The 14,018-nt window shown below is 39.0% G+C and overlaps 1 protein-coding gene across 3 annotated transcripts; it reads right to left on the bottom strand.

Annotated features, from left to right (window-relative positions):
• GAR1 (GAR1 ribonucleoprotein) lies at positions 838-14,001 on the bottom strand. 3 transcript variants are annotated; one of them, XM_003129252.3, is made up of 7 exons: positions 13,713-14,001; positions 13,183-13,393; positions 10,783-10,937; positions 10,296-10,355; positions 5,354-5,492; positions 3,488-3,553; positions 838-3,133 (listed from the first exon to the last, which is right to left on the bottom strand). In XM_003129252.3, exons 2-7 carry the CDS (start codon positions 13,379-13,381, stop codon positions 3,120-3,122), a joined length of 633 nt encoding a protein of 210 aa, XP_003129300.1. In that variant the 5' UTR covers positions 13,382-13,393; positions 13,713-14,001; the 3' UTR covers positions 838-3,119. The 3 variants fall into 3 exon arrangements, with proteins under 3 accessions (XP_003129300.1, XP_005656602.1, XP_003129301.1); XM_005656545.3 differs by having other exon boundaries at positions 13,183-13,389; positions 13,713-13,836; XM_003129253.4 differs by lacking the exon at positions 13,713-14,001 and adding an exon at positions 13,618-13,677.

Raw genomic sequence — 14,018 nt, forward strand, 5'->3', positions numbered from 1 at the left:
ACTGGTACTCAAATTTTTATAAATGTAAAGTAATATTCTGAAGAGTAGGAAAGTGAACCTCATTAGTATTTCAATATCGAAATTTTTTAAAATGACTCTAAAGCAATGAACATAATACCTAACATTAACTCTCCCTTTTAAAAAGCTATGGGTTGTTAGGTTTTAAGTCTTTCTTTCTTTCTGCATTCACTATTCACTCAAAATTTGAGTCTGCTTTGGTTCAGAGTCCCTTCCTTTTCTGTAATGGATTATGCCTAGTTGTAGCATCAATTTAAATTTTCCAAAAATTATTATTTCTATTTATAAAAACTGAAAGAAAATTCCAAAGATGGCCTACTATTTGCTGTAAATAAAAGTTTTACCGGTTATGAGTATGGTAGGTCCATTCAAAATACTTTTTATGCTTCCTCCATGGATGATGCAGAAAAGCTATATTGAGACAAGGCTTAAAACACTAAGAAGTAATCAACAACAAGGTCCTACTGCATAGCACAGGGAACTATACCCAGTCTCCTGGGATAGATCATGATGGAAAAGAATACAAAAAAGAATGTACACATAGGTATAACTAAGTCACTTTGCTGTACAGAAGAAATTAGCATAACATTCCATAATAAAAAAAAATTTTTTTAAAGAACACTAAGAAATATAAGCATGTCAAGTTTACACAGCTCATGATTCTTCAAGTTCATAAATTTTAATTGGTCTAAAGTCAATCTTCCTTTCAAAATTCTTCCCAAATTTCAGAGATACCAGGAAATATCGCTTGTATTCCACTAAACCTTTCCATTGCTATGGCAACAAGTACATGATGCAAGTAATCAAAATGCTACTCAGTTGACGATTCAAAAGATTTAATATGTGAATAATCAAAGTATCTTTCACAATGGAGCTCAGTGAAATCACAGTTCCAACCAAGTGCATTGTTAGGCTCCCTAAACATACAAACTTGATTCAAAACCAAATACCCAAAGGAAACCCAAAGAGAAAAATAAGACATGGAAATAAAAGTTTAAAGATGGCTAATGACCAAAAAATATCCTAAGGTAAAAGATGAAATCTCAAGTGGTTTGTCTAACAACCTATATATACATGACTTCCATACTAGCCATTTCACACTTTTTTTTAAATGTTAAAAAAAAGCATTGGAATGTTGCACTATTATTTACCCCTGGGACAATACCATCATCACTCTAGTGGTGGCTATGTCTTTTACAGACCAAAAGTAAAAACCTTGGCCCTAACTCTCATTGAAAGTTACAACCCAAGGATTCTAAATCAAACAGCCTCCTTTCCCAAGTTGTAAAAGCACAACTGCTTCTTCCTGAAAGTAATTTTCAACATATTTGTACATCATATATACTTATGGCTTTCATATTTATCAATCCTACTGCAATTCTATTAATCAAAAAGAAAGTTAAACTCAAAATACTGACTTCGACAATACTATATGCTACTCAAACAAACATCCAAGGGTTAATGAAGTTTTGGGAGTTCCCATTGTGGCTCAGCAGTTAACGAATCCGACTAGGATCCACAAAGATGAGGGTTCGATCCCTGGCCTCACTCAGTGGGTAAAGGATTCGGCATTGCTATGAGCTGTGGTGTAGGTCACAGATTAGGCTCAGATCCCATGTTGCTATAGCTGTGGTGTAGGCCAGCAGCTACAGCTCCGATTCAGTGCCTAGCCTAGGAACCTCCATATGCCACAGGTGTGGCCCTAAAATAGCAAAAAAAAAAAAAAAAAAAAAAAGAGTTAACCAAGTATAAGGTAAAGCACACTAGAAAACTTAAGAACAGATATGACAATGTCATTCCTTCTGAGGATGATTACATAAGAGGAAAATCAGTGACAGAAGAAATTATCCTGTATCACAGTATTTTAACTTACTATCGTGGTTATGTCTTATACTGTAATAGCAATGAGGACCAAAACCAATTTCATTTGGCACGCCCCTACCCAAGAATGTGAACATGTAGCAGGAAATTAAGCATTTATTTATAGTCAATGAGATCTTAAGATCTTAAAAAAGGAAAATAAAAACTTTCAGTAAAGAGTCCCCTTGTGGCACAGGGGGCTAAAGACCCAGCATTTGTCATTGCAATGGTTTGGGTCACCACTTAAAAAAACATTCAGTAGGGAGTTCCTGTCATGGCTCAGTTGTTAAGCAATCCTACTAGAAACCATGGGGTTGCGGGTTCCATCCCTGGCCTTGCTCAGTGGGTTAAGGATCTGGTGTTGCTGTGAGCTGTGGTGTAGGTCGCAGGCGAGGCTCAGATCCTGTGTTGCTGTGGCTCTGGCGTAGGCAGGTGACTACAGCTCCGATTCGACCCCTAGCCTGGGAACCTCCATATGCCTCGGGAGTGGCCCTAGAAAATGACCGGAAAAAAAAAAAAAAAAAATTCAGTAAAATTTCAACATCTATGTTGAATGAGAAAAATTAAAGATTTCGTCAGAAATGTCTTGAACTTTTAGTTTTCAACTTGAACTGAGCTGTTCCAACTTAAAAAGATTCATATCAATACTAAAAATTTCTAATTGCAGTTAGAGAAGCTGCTTTACTCTGATTTATGTACAAACACAAAACGGAAAATATAATAAAAAGGTGCTAATGTTCTCGTATTCTAAAGGCAAACATTTTGAAAGGGAGTGTTAATTTATTAATAATGTTGAAGTATTACTCCACTAGCCACTTCTTTAAAGATCAGTTATACATGTAAATGAATCATTCTTTTCTATCTGAAATCTACTGGATTGTCCCGTTTCACTTCAAAAATAGCCCTGGTTTAATAAACAGAGCTCTAAATAACTGAAAGAAATAAAAAACTTTTATTTTAAAAATTCAAATATTCTTCAAATGAAAGCTGTCCCTTTATTAAACACCCACAAAGTTCCAAGCTTTGTACAAAACACTAAAACAGCTGATCATACTCTTTTAGAGCAAAATTGCCTGTTCTGTCGCACTTGTTTCCGCATGGCGTTGACATTTGAGTTCCACTGTCATAAGATGACCACTTCTTCAAGACTTGCTCAAGAAACACGTTTCTGATCCACAGAAGTAGATCATGGAAGTTAATGTGGAAGTCAACTGGTGAAGTTTCTCTACCAACTGTTATACTTAATGTCCTCTTCCTGATTAAGAGAAAATGAAAGTATTAAGGTATAGAAAAACAATTTTTAATAACACTACTACCCAAAACTCAAGTTTAAAATAAGCATTAGTTCTTGTAAGGTTTAGCAAATGTGCTTTACCGATTTTAACTGTCACTTATAATAAAACTTTTGTTTTTCAAAGTAATAATATACCAAAATAAGCTGGAAATAGGTGAAAAATTCAAAAGGAAAAGTGATATAAAAAAATGAAGCTATAAATTAGGGTAAAGCAAAGAACATCACGGTGTTCTGTATTCTTATTGGCAAACAAAAATAAAAAATGGAAGATAATACCATTTCTAGAAATTTAGTCATTTATCCTTTTTCACTCACCTCTGAAACCACCACCCCCTCTTCCTCCTCTGAAACCTCCACCTCCTCTTCCACCTCTAAAACCACCTAAAAGTAAAGGAAACACTCATTAAATAACTGTAACCACTCATACTCTGATAGCCCTATACATATCAATATAAGTCCTATAATTATAAAGAACAATAGAGATTCACATATTTTATCTTGCAAAATTTTTTAGAAGGTAAAATGGAGAAACTGTAGTAGTTTCCTAATTCAATAGCAGGGTAAACCCTAGGTTACAACTTTTTAAACAAGTTTTCTATTTTAAGAAGTTAGAATGGCTTGTTGTTTTAAAGTCCATTTGGCTCTACTGTTAAATGCATGACTACCATAACTTTCCCTTATTGTAAATACTTTTTTGATTGAACTAAGGCTTTTAAAGTATAGTAGACTGGGTAGTTTGGCTCTGAGAATACTACCATAAATATAATGTTTAAGGTTAACTGAGCTGCAGATAGACCAACGGTGATGCTCATATGCTGATGAGCCTTGAAATTTAAAAATTTTAAAGCATTTTTCTAACAGATTCGCAGACAGAGAAAACAGACTTGCTGTTGCCCAAGGAGCAGGGTGAGAGAGAGGGATGTACTGGGAATTTGGGGTTAATAAATGCAAACTATTACATTTATAATGGATAGACAAGGAGGCCTTACTATATAGCATGGGGAACCATACACAATCTCCTGGAATAAACCATAATGGGAAGGAATTAAAAAAAATATATATATATGTGTATAACTAAGTCAATTTGCTGTACAGCAGAAATCAGCAGACTGTAAATCAACTATAAAAAAATAACAGAAATAAGAAAAAAAGCATTTTCTATTATGCAGCATGTCTGGCTTCCTACTGCAGTCTCAATTTTTATTTATTTTGGCTGCTAACTTTGTAAAGAATGATGAAATACAAAAAAATAAATTATAAACAGAGGAAAAACATATACTTCTAAAATTTAGATAAAAAAAGGTCTTAAGAGAGTAGAGTCGTGAATTTTTCTTAATATTACATATGAGACTGAATACAAAATAGGAATGAGGGGATCTCCATCAAATTCTCAAAGGGGTATTTCAAAAATATTAAAGAAAGATGTATGTTCGTATCTCTTACAGATTATCTCCAAGCTATCCAGACCCCAAGTGGTAAACTTCTAAATGATAATTTAGTTGAGAAGCAAAAGTGAAAACATAAGTCTCTCTGTTCTGATCCAATATCAGAAGCTGTCCAACCTCAATCTGCAGCTTCCCTTCCTTACCATGTTGGCTCTGCCCATCATCCTGTCACTCATCACACTCAGGTCAATGCTGCATCCCACCTCGCCCCCAACCCTGCTCATTATCCAGCTGCCCACAATAAGAAGGCACCAAAGCTTTGGGGAAATACATATATCAAAATACTGAAATCAAAGCAATTAATTTATTGGTAATAGTCTTTGACATGACATCAGAAGAGAGGAGTTTTACCTCTGACCTACCAATTGTTTGATTAGGGCAAATTAACTTTTGTAAGCTTCCATTTCCTTATCCATAAAATAAGCATATTACCTGCTTTCACGAGGTTTTGCTAAATATTAGAAGAATATACTTGGATATTAAAAGAACACATAACCAGCTCCTGACATATAATCACCACTCAATAATGCTAACTAAAAAACTAAAATTCAGTTAAGATAAACTTTATAGAAACTAAGCATTACTATGATAGCAACCACCCAAGATTTGGAAAAAGCTTTACTAAAAAATAAATAAACACAAGGGAGGCTTACCTACATACAAAACTGAATTGTAGTACGTAAGTTGGCTGCAATTTTGAAATCTTACTAGAAATTTCCCCCCACAGATAACTTACCGCCTCTACCACCTCTGCCACCTCCGCCTCTTCCTCCTCCTCGACCTCCCCTGCCACCGCCTCTTGGAGGTCCCTTCTCACCTGGAGGTCGAGGTAGAAACCTCTGCAATGGCAGTAGCTTATATGGGTCTATATAAAACTGGAAGTGTAACAGAAACAATTAGTGTGATAAGCTGGAAAATGGTATAGTATAAATATCAAGAGCCTACACGCTAGACTCAAAACTGCCAGGATTCATACCTCAACCCCACTACTTACTACTAAGTAAGTAGCCCTGGACAAGGATTTAATTTCTTTGTGCCTCCGTCTTTTGATCTCTAAGATGAAGATAATAACGTACCTACCTCACACATTCCTTGTGAAGATCAAAAGAATAATGTATAATGAGTACTCAAATTTGGCATACAATAAGCATTACATCCATATAAATAAAAAATAAGACCAATTCAATCTCATTTCTCTTTAGAAGCAGATAATACCTTCCAAAAATTAACTACATTATCACTCAACAGAACTGTCATTAAGAAAAGTGAAACTTGGAGTTTCTGTTGTGGCTCAACAGCAATGAAACCAACTAGTATCCATGAGGATGTGGGTTTGATCCATGGCCCCACTCAGTGTGTTAAGGATCCAGCATTACCGTGAGCTGTGGCATAGGTCAAAGACACGGCTTGTATCCTGCGTTGCTGAGGCTGTGGTGTAAGCTGACAGATGGAACTCTGATTCAACCCCTAGACTGGGAACTTCCATATGCCTCAGGCGAGGGCCTAAAAAAAACAAAAAAACAAAAAAAAAGTGAAACTATTAAAAATTTAGCATTAAAAATCAAAATAAAGCACTAACATACTAGCTATTTCAGGACTTCAATAAAAGATCAAATCAATAACTATCTACTGAATATATCAATTAATGCATGATATATAGAAAGTAACCCACCGTACATTTGGGATTAAAAAGGCTATTTTTCACAATAATGAAATATAATGGGGTGTATTTCACAATTTTATACAAAACACACTTGGAACTTCAAAAACTATAATGTATTACTTATAACAGATGTCCTGAATCCCTCTTTAGAAATCACTTTATTCTTTTTCTCTTCACAAATCTGGTCCTCAAAAATAGTTGTCTAGGAGTTCCCATCATGCCTCAGTGGTTAACCAACCCAACTAGCACCCATGAGGATTCAGGTTCAATCCTTGGCCTTGCTCAGTGGGTTACGTATCTGGTTTTGCCATGAGCTGTGGTGTAGATCACAGACGAGGCTAGAATTCTGCATTGCTGTGGCTGTGGTGTAGGTCAGTGGCTACAGCTCCGATTTGACCCCTAGCCTGGGAACCTGCACATGCCACATGTGCAGTCCTAAGAAGACAAAAATAAAATATTGTTGTCTAGCTCAGCATTGTTCAATATGGCAGCCACTAGCTACATGTGACCATTTAGATTTAAATTAATCAATGACTAAAAGTTCAGTTCCTGAGTCACACTGTCACATTTCAGGTACTCAATAGTTACAAATGGCTAATGGCTACTATACTGGGCAGGAATTTCCACCATCACGGAAAATTTGATTGGACAGTATTGGTCTAGAGACTATAATAGTAGCCTAGTCTGGATAAGGAGGGCCTGAACCTGAACAGTGAATCTTAAAATGAGAGAAATAGAATGTATGATTTAAAAAAAAAACAAAACAAAAAAAAAACACTAAATAACAAACACAACAGTGCTGTGAGAAGAGGCAGGCATTCACATCAAATCTAAGTGGCTATTACAGACAAAATGAGAGGTCTGGCTCTCAAGTCCACTGGCAGCAGTGCAATTTCCCAGTGGGTACACAGTCAGTAGCTACGTGTTAGCAATAAGGCAACGATCCCATTTCATCTCCTATTCCAACCTGGCTTCTGGGCCAAACACTTTATTAGCTCCATGATCTGTAGACCTCCAAGTTGCTAAATCCAATAAACGCTTCGTCAGTAGCATTTTGCCTGCTGAGTGCTTCCTGGAAACATTCTGTTCTCCGGACTAGTGGTATTACTTCTTTGGGGGTTTTTTTTTGGCTTTTTAGGGCCACACCCAAGATATGGAGGTTCCCAAGTTAGGGGTCAAATTGGAGCTGTAGCCACCGGCCTATGTTAGAGCCACAGCAACACGGGATCCAAGCCGTGTCTGCAACCTTCACCACAGCTCACGGCAACGCCAGATCCTTAGCCCACTGAGCGAGGCCAGGGATCAAACCCGCTTCCTCATGGATACTAGTCAGATTTACTTCCACTGAGCCATGACAGGAACTCCAATATCACTTTTTATGAAACTCTGCTGGTTTGCCTCCTCCTTTACTGGCAATTACTTCTTGGTGTCTACTAACAGACATAAATTTAGGAGGTGCCCCAAAGCTCTCTTCCTCTCACTTTCTTCCTAGGCTGTATCACATTCCATCTGTACAATGACAATTTCCCAAATCTATCTCTAGTCCAGACTCTTCCTTTGAGCTCCCAACAATGTGAATATCTCACAAATGATTCAAACTCATTATGTCCAAAGCCAAGGGCATTATCTTCCCCAACCCTTCTTCAGGGTTGTGCACTTCAGTGAATGGTGACACTATCCACAACAATGCTGAAATCAGACATCTGGAAGATGGTGCTATTTTTCACTTCAATTTCAACAGCTAATCAATCACCAAGGCTAATCAGTTCTACTTCCTTTATCTCTCATTAATTTACCCACTTTTCTCCATTTCCACTGTCACTACCTTAGTCCAAAATATCTCTTCTAGGACTAAAGTTAACACCCTCTGATCTGGCTCCTTCACATACAGTACTGACCTCTTTCCAGAGGGCTTTTATTTTTCCAGTGCTCTTTTAATCAATTTAACCATATATATGCTGATAAGTTAAACAAAATTAAAACTAAAGTTTTATTAGATTCTTCCCCATAACCTGAAGACCATAAGTAATCCAGCCCCTGCCTACCTCTCTAGTCATTAATTCACAATTTTCCCCACTCCTCCTAAACGTTCTATATCCAAGTTATACCTGTGCCTTTTTCAGATTCGTAAAGTGCCTTACTGTCTGAGACTGCTCACACTGTTTTCCCTACTCCTCCTCTTTGACCAACACGGCTGTTCCCAAGTGCTAGCCTAACTTCTTCAAAATCATCCAGGAGCTTTCCTTTTAAAAACTAATCATCATCCCTACCTAAGACCTACCGGGTCGAATTTCCAGGCGTGGTACCTAGAAATGCATCTTCTTAAAAGTTCCTCCAGGGAGTCACCACGTGGTGCAGTGGGTTAAGAATCTGCCGTTGTCACTGCAGTGGTTCAGGTTCAATCCCTGGCCCAGGAACATTCACATGCCATGGGTGCAGCAAAAAAAAAAGCTCCCCCAGATAATTCTGACGTGCAACGAGGTTTAGGAGTCATTCGCAAGTCAACTTTCAAGTCTAAACTCACATTCTCAGAAAGCAATACACTAAATTTCATCTTACTACTAACATTCTCATAGCAACCTGTATTTCTCCTTTACAGCATATATCATAATTCTATTGAAATATGTATAAAATCACTTAATATCTGACTTCACCCAAATAATACAAGCTAAGTTAATGTTATACTTAGAATACAAGCCTTTCAATAAGAATTCTACATAAACTAAATGAATAACAAATGCTAGAGAGGATGTAGAGAAAAGGGAATCCTCCTACACTGTTGTAGGAATGTAAACTTTTACAACCACTACGGAAAACAATATGGAGGTTCTTTAAAAATTAAAAATAGAGTTGTCATATGATCCAGTAAACCCACTCCTGGGCATATATCCAAAGAAAACTCTAATTCAAAAAGATACATGCACCCCAATGTTCGCAGCAGTACTATTTACAATAGCCAAGACATGGAAGTAACCTAAATGTCTGTCAACAGATGAATGGATAAAGATGTGGTACACATATACAATAGAATACTACTCAGCCACGAAAAAGAATGAAATAATGCCATTTGCAGCAACATGGATGGGCCTAGAGATTATCATACTAAGTGAAGTAAGATAGAAAGTTTCACATGGTATCACTTACACATGGGCTCTAAAATATGACACAAATTAGCTTATTTACAAAACAGAAACAGACTCATAGAAAACTTATGGTTACCGGAGTTCCCATCATGGCGCAGTGGTTAACGAATCCAACTAGGAACCATGAGGTTGCGGGTTCGGTCCCTGCCCTTGCTCAGTGGGTTAAAGATCCGGCGTTGCCGTGAGCTGTGGTGTAGGTTGCAGACGTGGCTCAGATCCCGTGTTGCTGTGGCTCTGGCGTAGGCCGGGGACTGCAGCTCCAATTCAACCCCTAGCCTGGGAACCTCCATATGCCTCGGGAGCGGCCCAAGAAATAGCAAAAAAAAAAAAAAAAAAAAACAAAAAAACACACAAACTTATGGTTACCAAAGGGGAGAGGGGTAGGGGAGAGATAAATTAGGAATGTGGGCTTAGCAGATTCAAACTACTGTATATAAAATAGATAAACAACAAGGTCCTACTGTGTAGCAGAGGGTACTATATTCAATACTCTGTAATAAGCCCTAAGGGAAAAGAAAATGAAAAAGAACATGTACATACATGTGTAACAAAGTGCTGGAAACTAACCAGAAACTAACACAACATTGTAAACTAATTGCACTTGAATTTAAAAAAAAGTTTTACACAAACTAAAACACACACTTTGGGAGTTAAAAGAATTTGCTAATATAAGCAAGGATTACTTTCTGAAACTCTGTATCAAATAAATTACTTTTAAAGATCAGTAAATTCAACATCTAAAGTACAAAACATGTCAATTTAAAAGCTTTACTAGTGATACATGGTGGGAGTCTCAAGTGCCCTAAATAAAAACTAAGGCCCTAAAACTTGGTCATTTGTTTATAAAATCAAGGATCCCAAGCTTGACTCACCTTCTGTAGTTTTTTAAAGGAAGAGGCCTTCATGTTTTCTGACAATTTAACTGAAAAATACTATTAATTTTATTAAGGAATCATCAAAGTCCAAAAAGATAACCTTTTGAATTCATGTATAATCTTAAAAACAACAAAGTCAGAATATATGGAAATTAAGTTTTTAGCTTTAAAACTTCTAATTCCACCATACTATTGCAGTGGCAACATCATATCCAAAGCAAAGTACCTCAGTCTTGTGGCACTTAATCCAAATGGCAATCATTTCTAAAACCTTTCAAAAAGGAAGTCACACTTAATAAGACCTACCTTTAAAATATATGTGGAAATACATTCTTCTCTCTTGATTCTCCCTTAATGGCCCAATCTTGGCAATACTCCATCCAATTTAATGAAGCTCCAAGTTTAACTTAATACTTAACTCCAGAAAAAACAAATAGTAACCTTTCAATGAAATGGATACATCTTCCAATTAAAAAAAGGATACAAAATCTCTAAGTTGTCCAAATATTTCATCCACTTTTCCAATTTGTTCTTTGTTTTCTAAATAAACTGGAGCATTGAAATAAGGCACCTTATTTTCATCTGTGGTACATTTGCAAACTATGTCATCTTCACAGGGATGCAGGAACTCTCCTAATACTGAAATAAGACAAGAAAGTGTTAAAATATAAAATATAAAGCAATTTCAGGAGTTCCCATTGTGGCTCAGTGTTAATGAACTCGACTAGTATCCATGAGGACACAGGTACGATCCCTGGCCTTGCTCAGTGGGTTAAGGATCCAGCATTGCCATGAGCTGTGGTGTAGGCTGCAGACACAGATCAGATCCCAAGTGGCTGTGGCTGTGGCTGAGGCAGCAGCTACAGTTCCCATTCGACCCTTAGCCTGGGAATCTCCATATGCCACGGGTGCAGCCCTAAAAACTCAAAAGACAAAAAATAAATAAATAAATAAATACACACACACACACACACACACACACACACACATATACACATAAAACAATTTCAAATAATATTGATCAACCTCTTCTGGAAACTTTCTTCTTGGCAACCTAGGATTTCATCATAGCTGCTTTCCGAAGCAAAAAAAAAAAGCCTTCCTAGGTTGGTATATCAACTCCAAGATACATTATCTATGTGACCTTGGGTAAGGTTCTCACCTTCTCTCTGCTTTAGAGTCCTCATCTTTAATGTAGGGCTAGTAACTGTACTGACATCTAACATACAGTAGTGTGAGGATTAACTGCAATAAAAAAATTCGAAGTGCTTAGAAAATGCCTGGCACATTGAGACCACTCAACCTATAGTTGGCGGTTATTTTATTAAAATAACCATCACTATTTAATTAAACACTATGCTCCATTTTGTCTCTTCTCCACCATCTCTAAATCAGTCTTTGTTGCTGTTTTTTTTTCCATCCCTTTCATAATTTCGTACTACCACCTCTTCACCAATGGCTCTTCAATCTTTACCAGGGAAGTCTAGAATCTCAAAACGACTACCTTTATATCTAACTTATGGTCATCTCAAACTAAAATACTCATCATATTCCTGCAAAATCAACCCTCTATCCCTATCACTCAAGCTCAAAACCTGGAAACCTTTATTACTAGTATTTAGCCAAGTTCTACTGAGTTTGTTTCTACCGAAATGCCTCTCCTATCTAACCCTTCTTTTTCTTTCTCACTTCCACCATCCTCTCAATGTATCATGAATGGACCATTGTGGGCTAGAACCTTTGACTCTAGCCACAGCCCTCTTCAAACCATCTTCCATACTGATCAAAGCTACTCTTTTTTTGTTTTTGCTTTTTTTTAAATGGCCACACCTGTAGCACCTGGAAGTTCCCAGGGCCAGGGACTGAATGTGAGCCACAGCTGCCAGATCCCTTGACCCACTGCACCGGGCTGGGGATGGAATCCATACCTCTGCAGCAACCCAAGCCACTGCAGCTAGATTCTTAACCCACTGGGCCATAGCAGGAATTCTGATCCAACCTACTCTTTATGTTACACTCTATTCATCCTTTCTTTTCTTTGGTGTAGGTTTCCACTGCCAAATCTGTTTCACTTTCCATGACTTCATCCTACCTCACTGAAAATTACTCTAAAACTACTCTGACTAGATCTTTTTCTTGATTTCCCCCTCGTAGGTTCCCTTCCAAGCAAAATATTTTCCTCACTTCTCTTACTTATTGCAATTGGAAGCATGGGCTTTGCAGTCAGAAAACGTAGTTATGTATTTTAAATATATCACTTACTGATCACTTGTCACTATGACCTTAGCAAAGAAACTTAATTCTAAATCACAGATTTCTTATCTATAAAATGAGAACAGCAAGAGTAAGCACACAATATTACCTACTTAATATCTCCCTTTCAGGACTTCCCGTTGTGGCTTAGAGGGTTAGATCCTGACTAGTATCCATGAGGATGCGGGTTCCATCCCTGGCCTCGCTCAGTGGGTCAAGGATCCAAAGTTGCCACAAGCTGTGGTGTAGGTCGCAGACATGGCTCAGACAACACAGTGTAGGCTGGCAGCTGCAGCTTTGATTAGATCCCTGGCCTGGGAACTTCCATATGCTACAGGTGCTGCCCTAAAAAGTAAATGTCTCCCTTTCCGCCCAAGCTCAAGTTCCAACTCCACGATGCGGTCTGTGTTTCCTTCAGCTTTCTGAAGGAAAGTCAATTTAAGTCAGTTTACAGCCTTGCCATAGACTTGACTCCTCAACCAAGCAGCAGCCTCGGTATGACAAGAGCGAGCTGCTAGATCTATCTTTCAGCACCCAACTCCTTGTCAAACTTCCTAATAACACAAATCCACAAACTCTGCCCCCCCTCCCCCTCCGCTCCCAAGCAGCCCAAACTCAGAAGCCGACATACACACGACTTGTTCCGGAGGTCCTTGGTCTTGGCCTTTGTTAAAGCCTCCGCGGCCGCCCCCACGTCCAAATCCTCCTCTGCCGCCGCCGCCTCTGAAATTACCGCCGCCTCCACCTCGGAAGTGGTTGTTGCCGCTGCCGCCGCGACCGAAGCCGCCACCTCGATTAAAGCCTCCACGACCCCCGCCTCGAAAAGACATGCTTGCTCCTACCTAGAGAGAAAAACAGTGCATGCTTTTCGGTTGCTATGGCCTCTGGGTACACCAACTAACCCCTCTAGGCTTCGGTCAGAAGCTATAGAGAAACAACAATAATAAGCAACCCGCCACCTCAGCCACGGCTGGGCAGCCCGTGACCAGCCGAAAGGATGTCACCTCCCCGTAGCCCTGTGAGCGCCAGCAGACCACGCACCAGCCCCGTCGCCCCCGGTGAGTACCTCCTCCCCCAGCAAGCAGCAAGTTCTTCAGCCACATCCCCTCCCTCCCTCTGCTGGGTTCAGGGTCCAGCATTCTCGGACTACCCGCCACTCACCGGCGCCACGTGCACCTCAGGGCTGGGCGCGCACACCCACCCGCCCGGTACTTCCGCCGCGCACGAGCCTCTTCGGCCGCCGTACGGGCACAAAATAGGGGGGCAGGAAAACTGACTAGAAATTCGAAAAACGGGTGTGCAAAACCAGCCAGTCTCCAACAGAACCAGAGACGCTGTCACCTGTCCGAAACAGCCTTCAGCTCTGGACGAGTATCAGTAATATCTAACGTCAACCGCTAGTTTACGACAGCAAGGTCCACTTGCCTAATGGGAGCAGAGGAAGTGACGTAAAATAGCGGCGTCCTT

The sequence above is a fragment of the Sus scrofa genome, chromosome 8, assembly GCF_000003025.6.
Source record: "Sus scrofa isolate TJ Tabasco breed Duroc chromosome 8, Sscrofa11.1, whole genome shotgun sequence".
In the NCBI taxonomy this organism is placed as follows: domain Eukaryota; kingdom Metazoa; phylum Chordata; class Mammalia; order Artiodactyla; family Suidae; genus Sus; species Sus scrofa.

Excerpts from the sequence above, each read along its gene's own strand:
- GAR1 (XM_003129252.3), bottom strand. The coding sequence starts at position 13,381 with ATGTCTTTTCGAGGCGGGGGTCGTGGAGGCTTTAATCGAGGTGGCGGC. Across the intron at positions 10,356-10,782 it reads TTGGACAACTTAGAGATTTT|TATTTTTCAGTTAAATTGTC; the intron begins GTATCCTTTTTT and ends TAAAATTAATAG. Across the intron at positions 5,493-10,295 it reads CCTTTAAAAAACTACAGAAG|TTTTATATAGACCCATATAA; the intron begins GTGAGTCAAGCT and ends TTACACTTCCAG.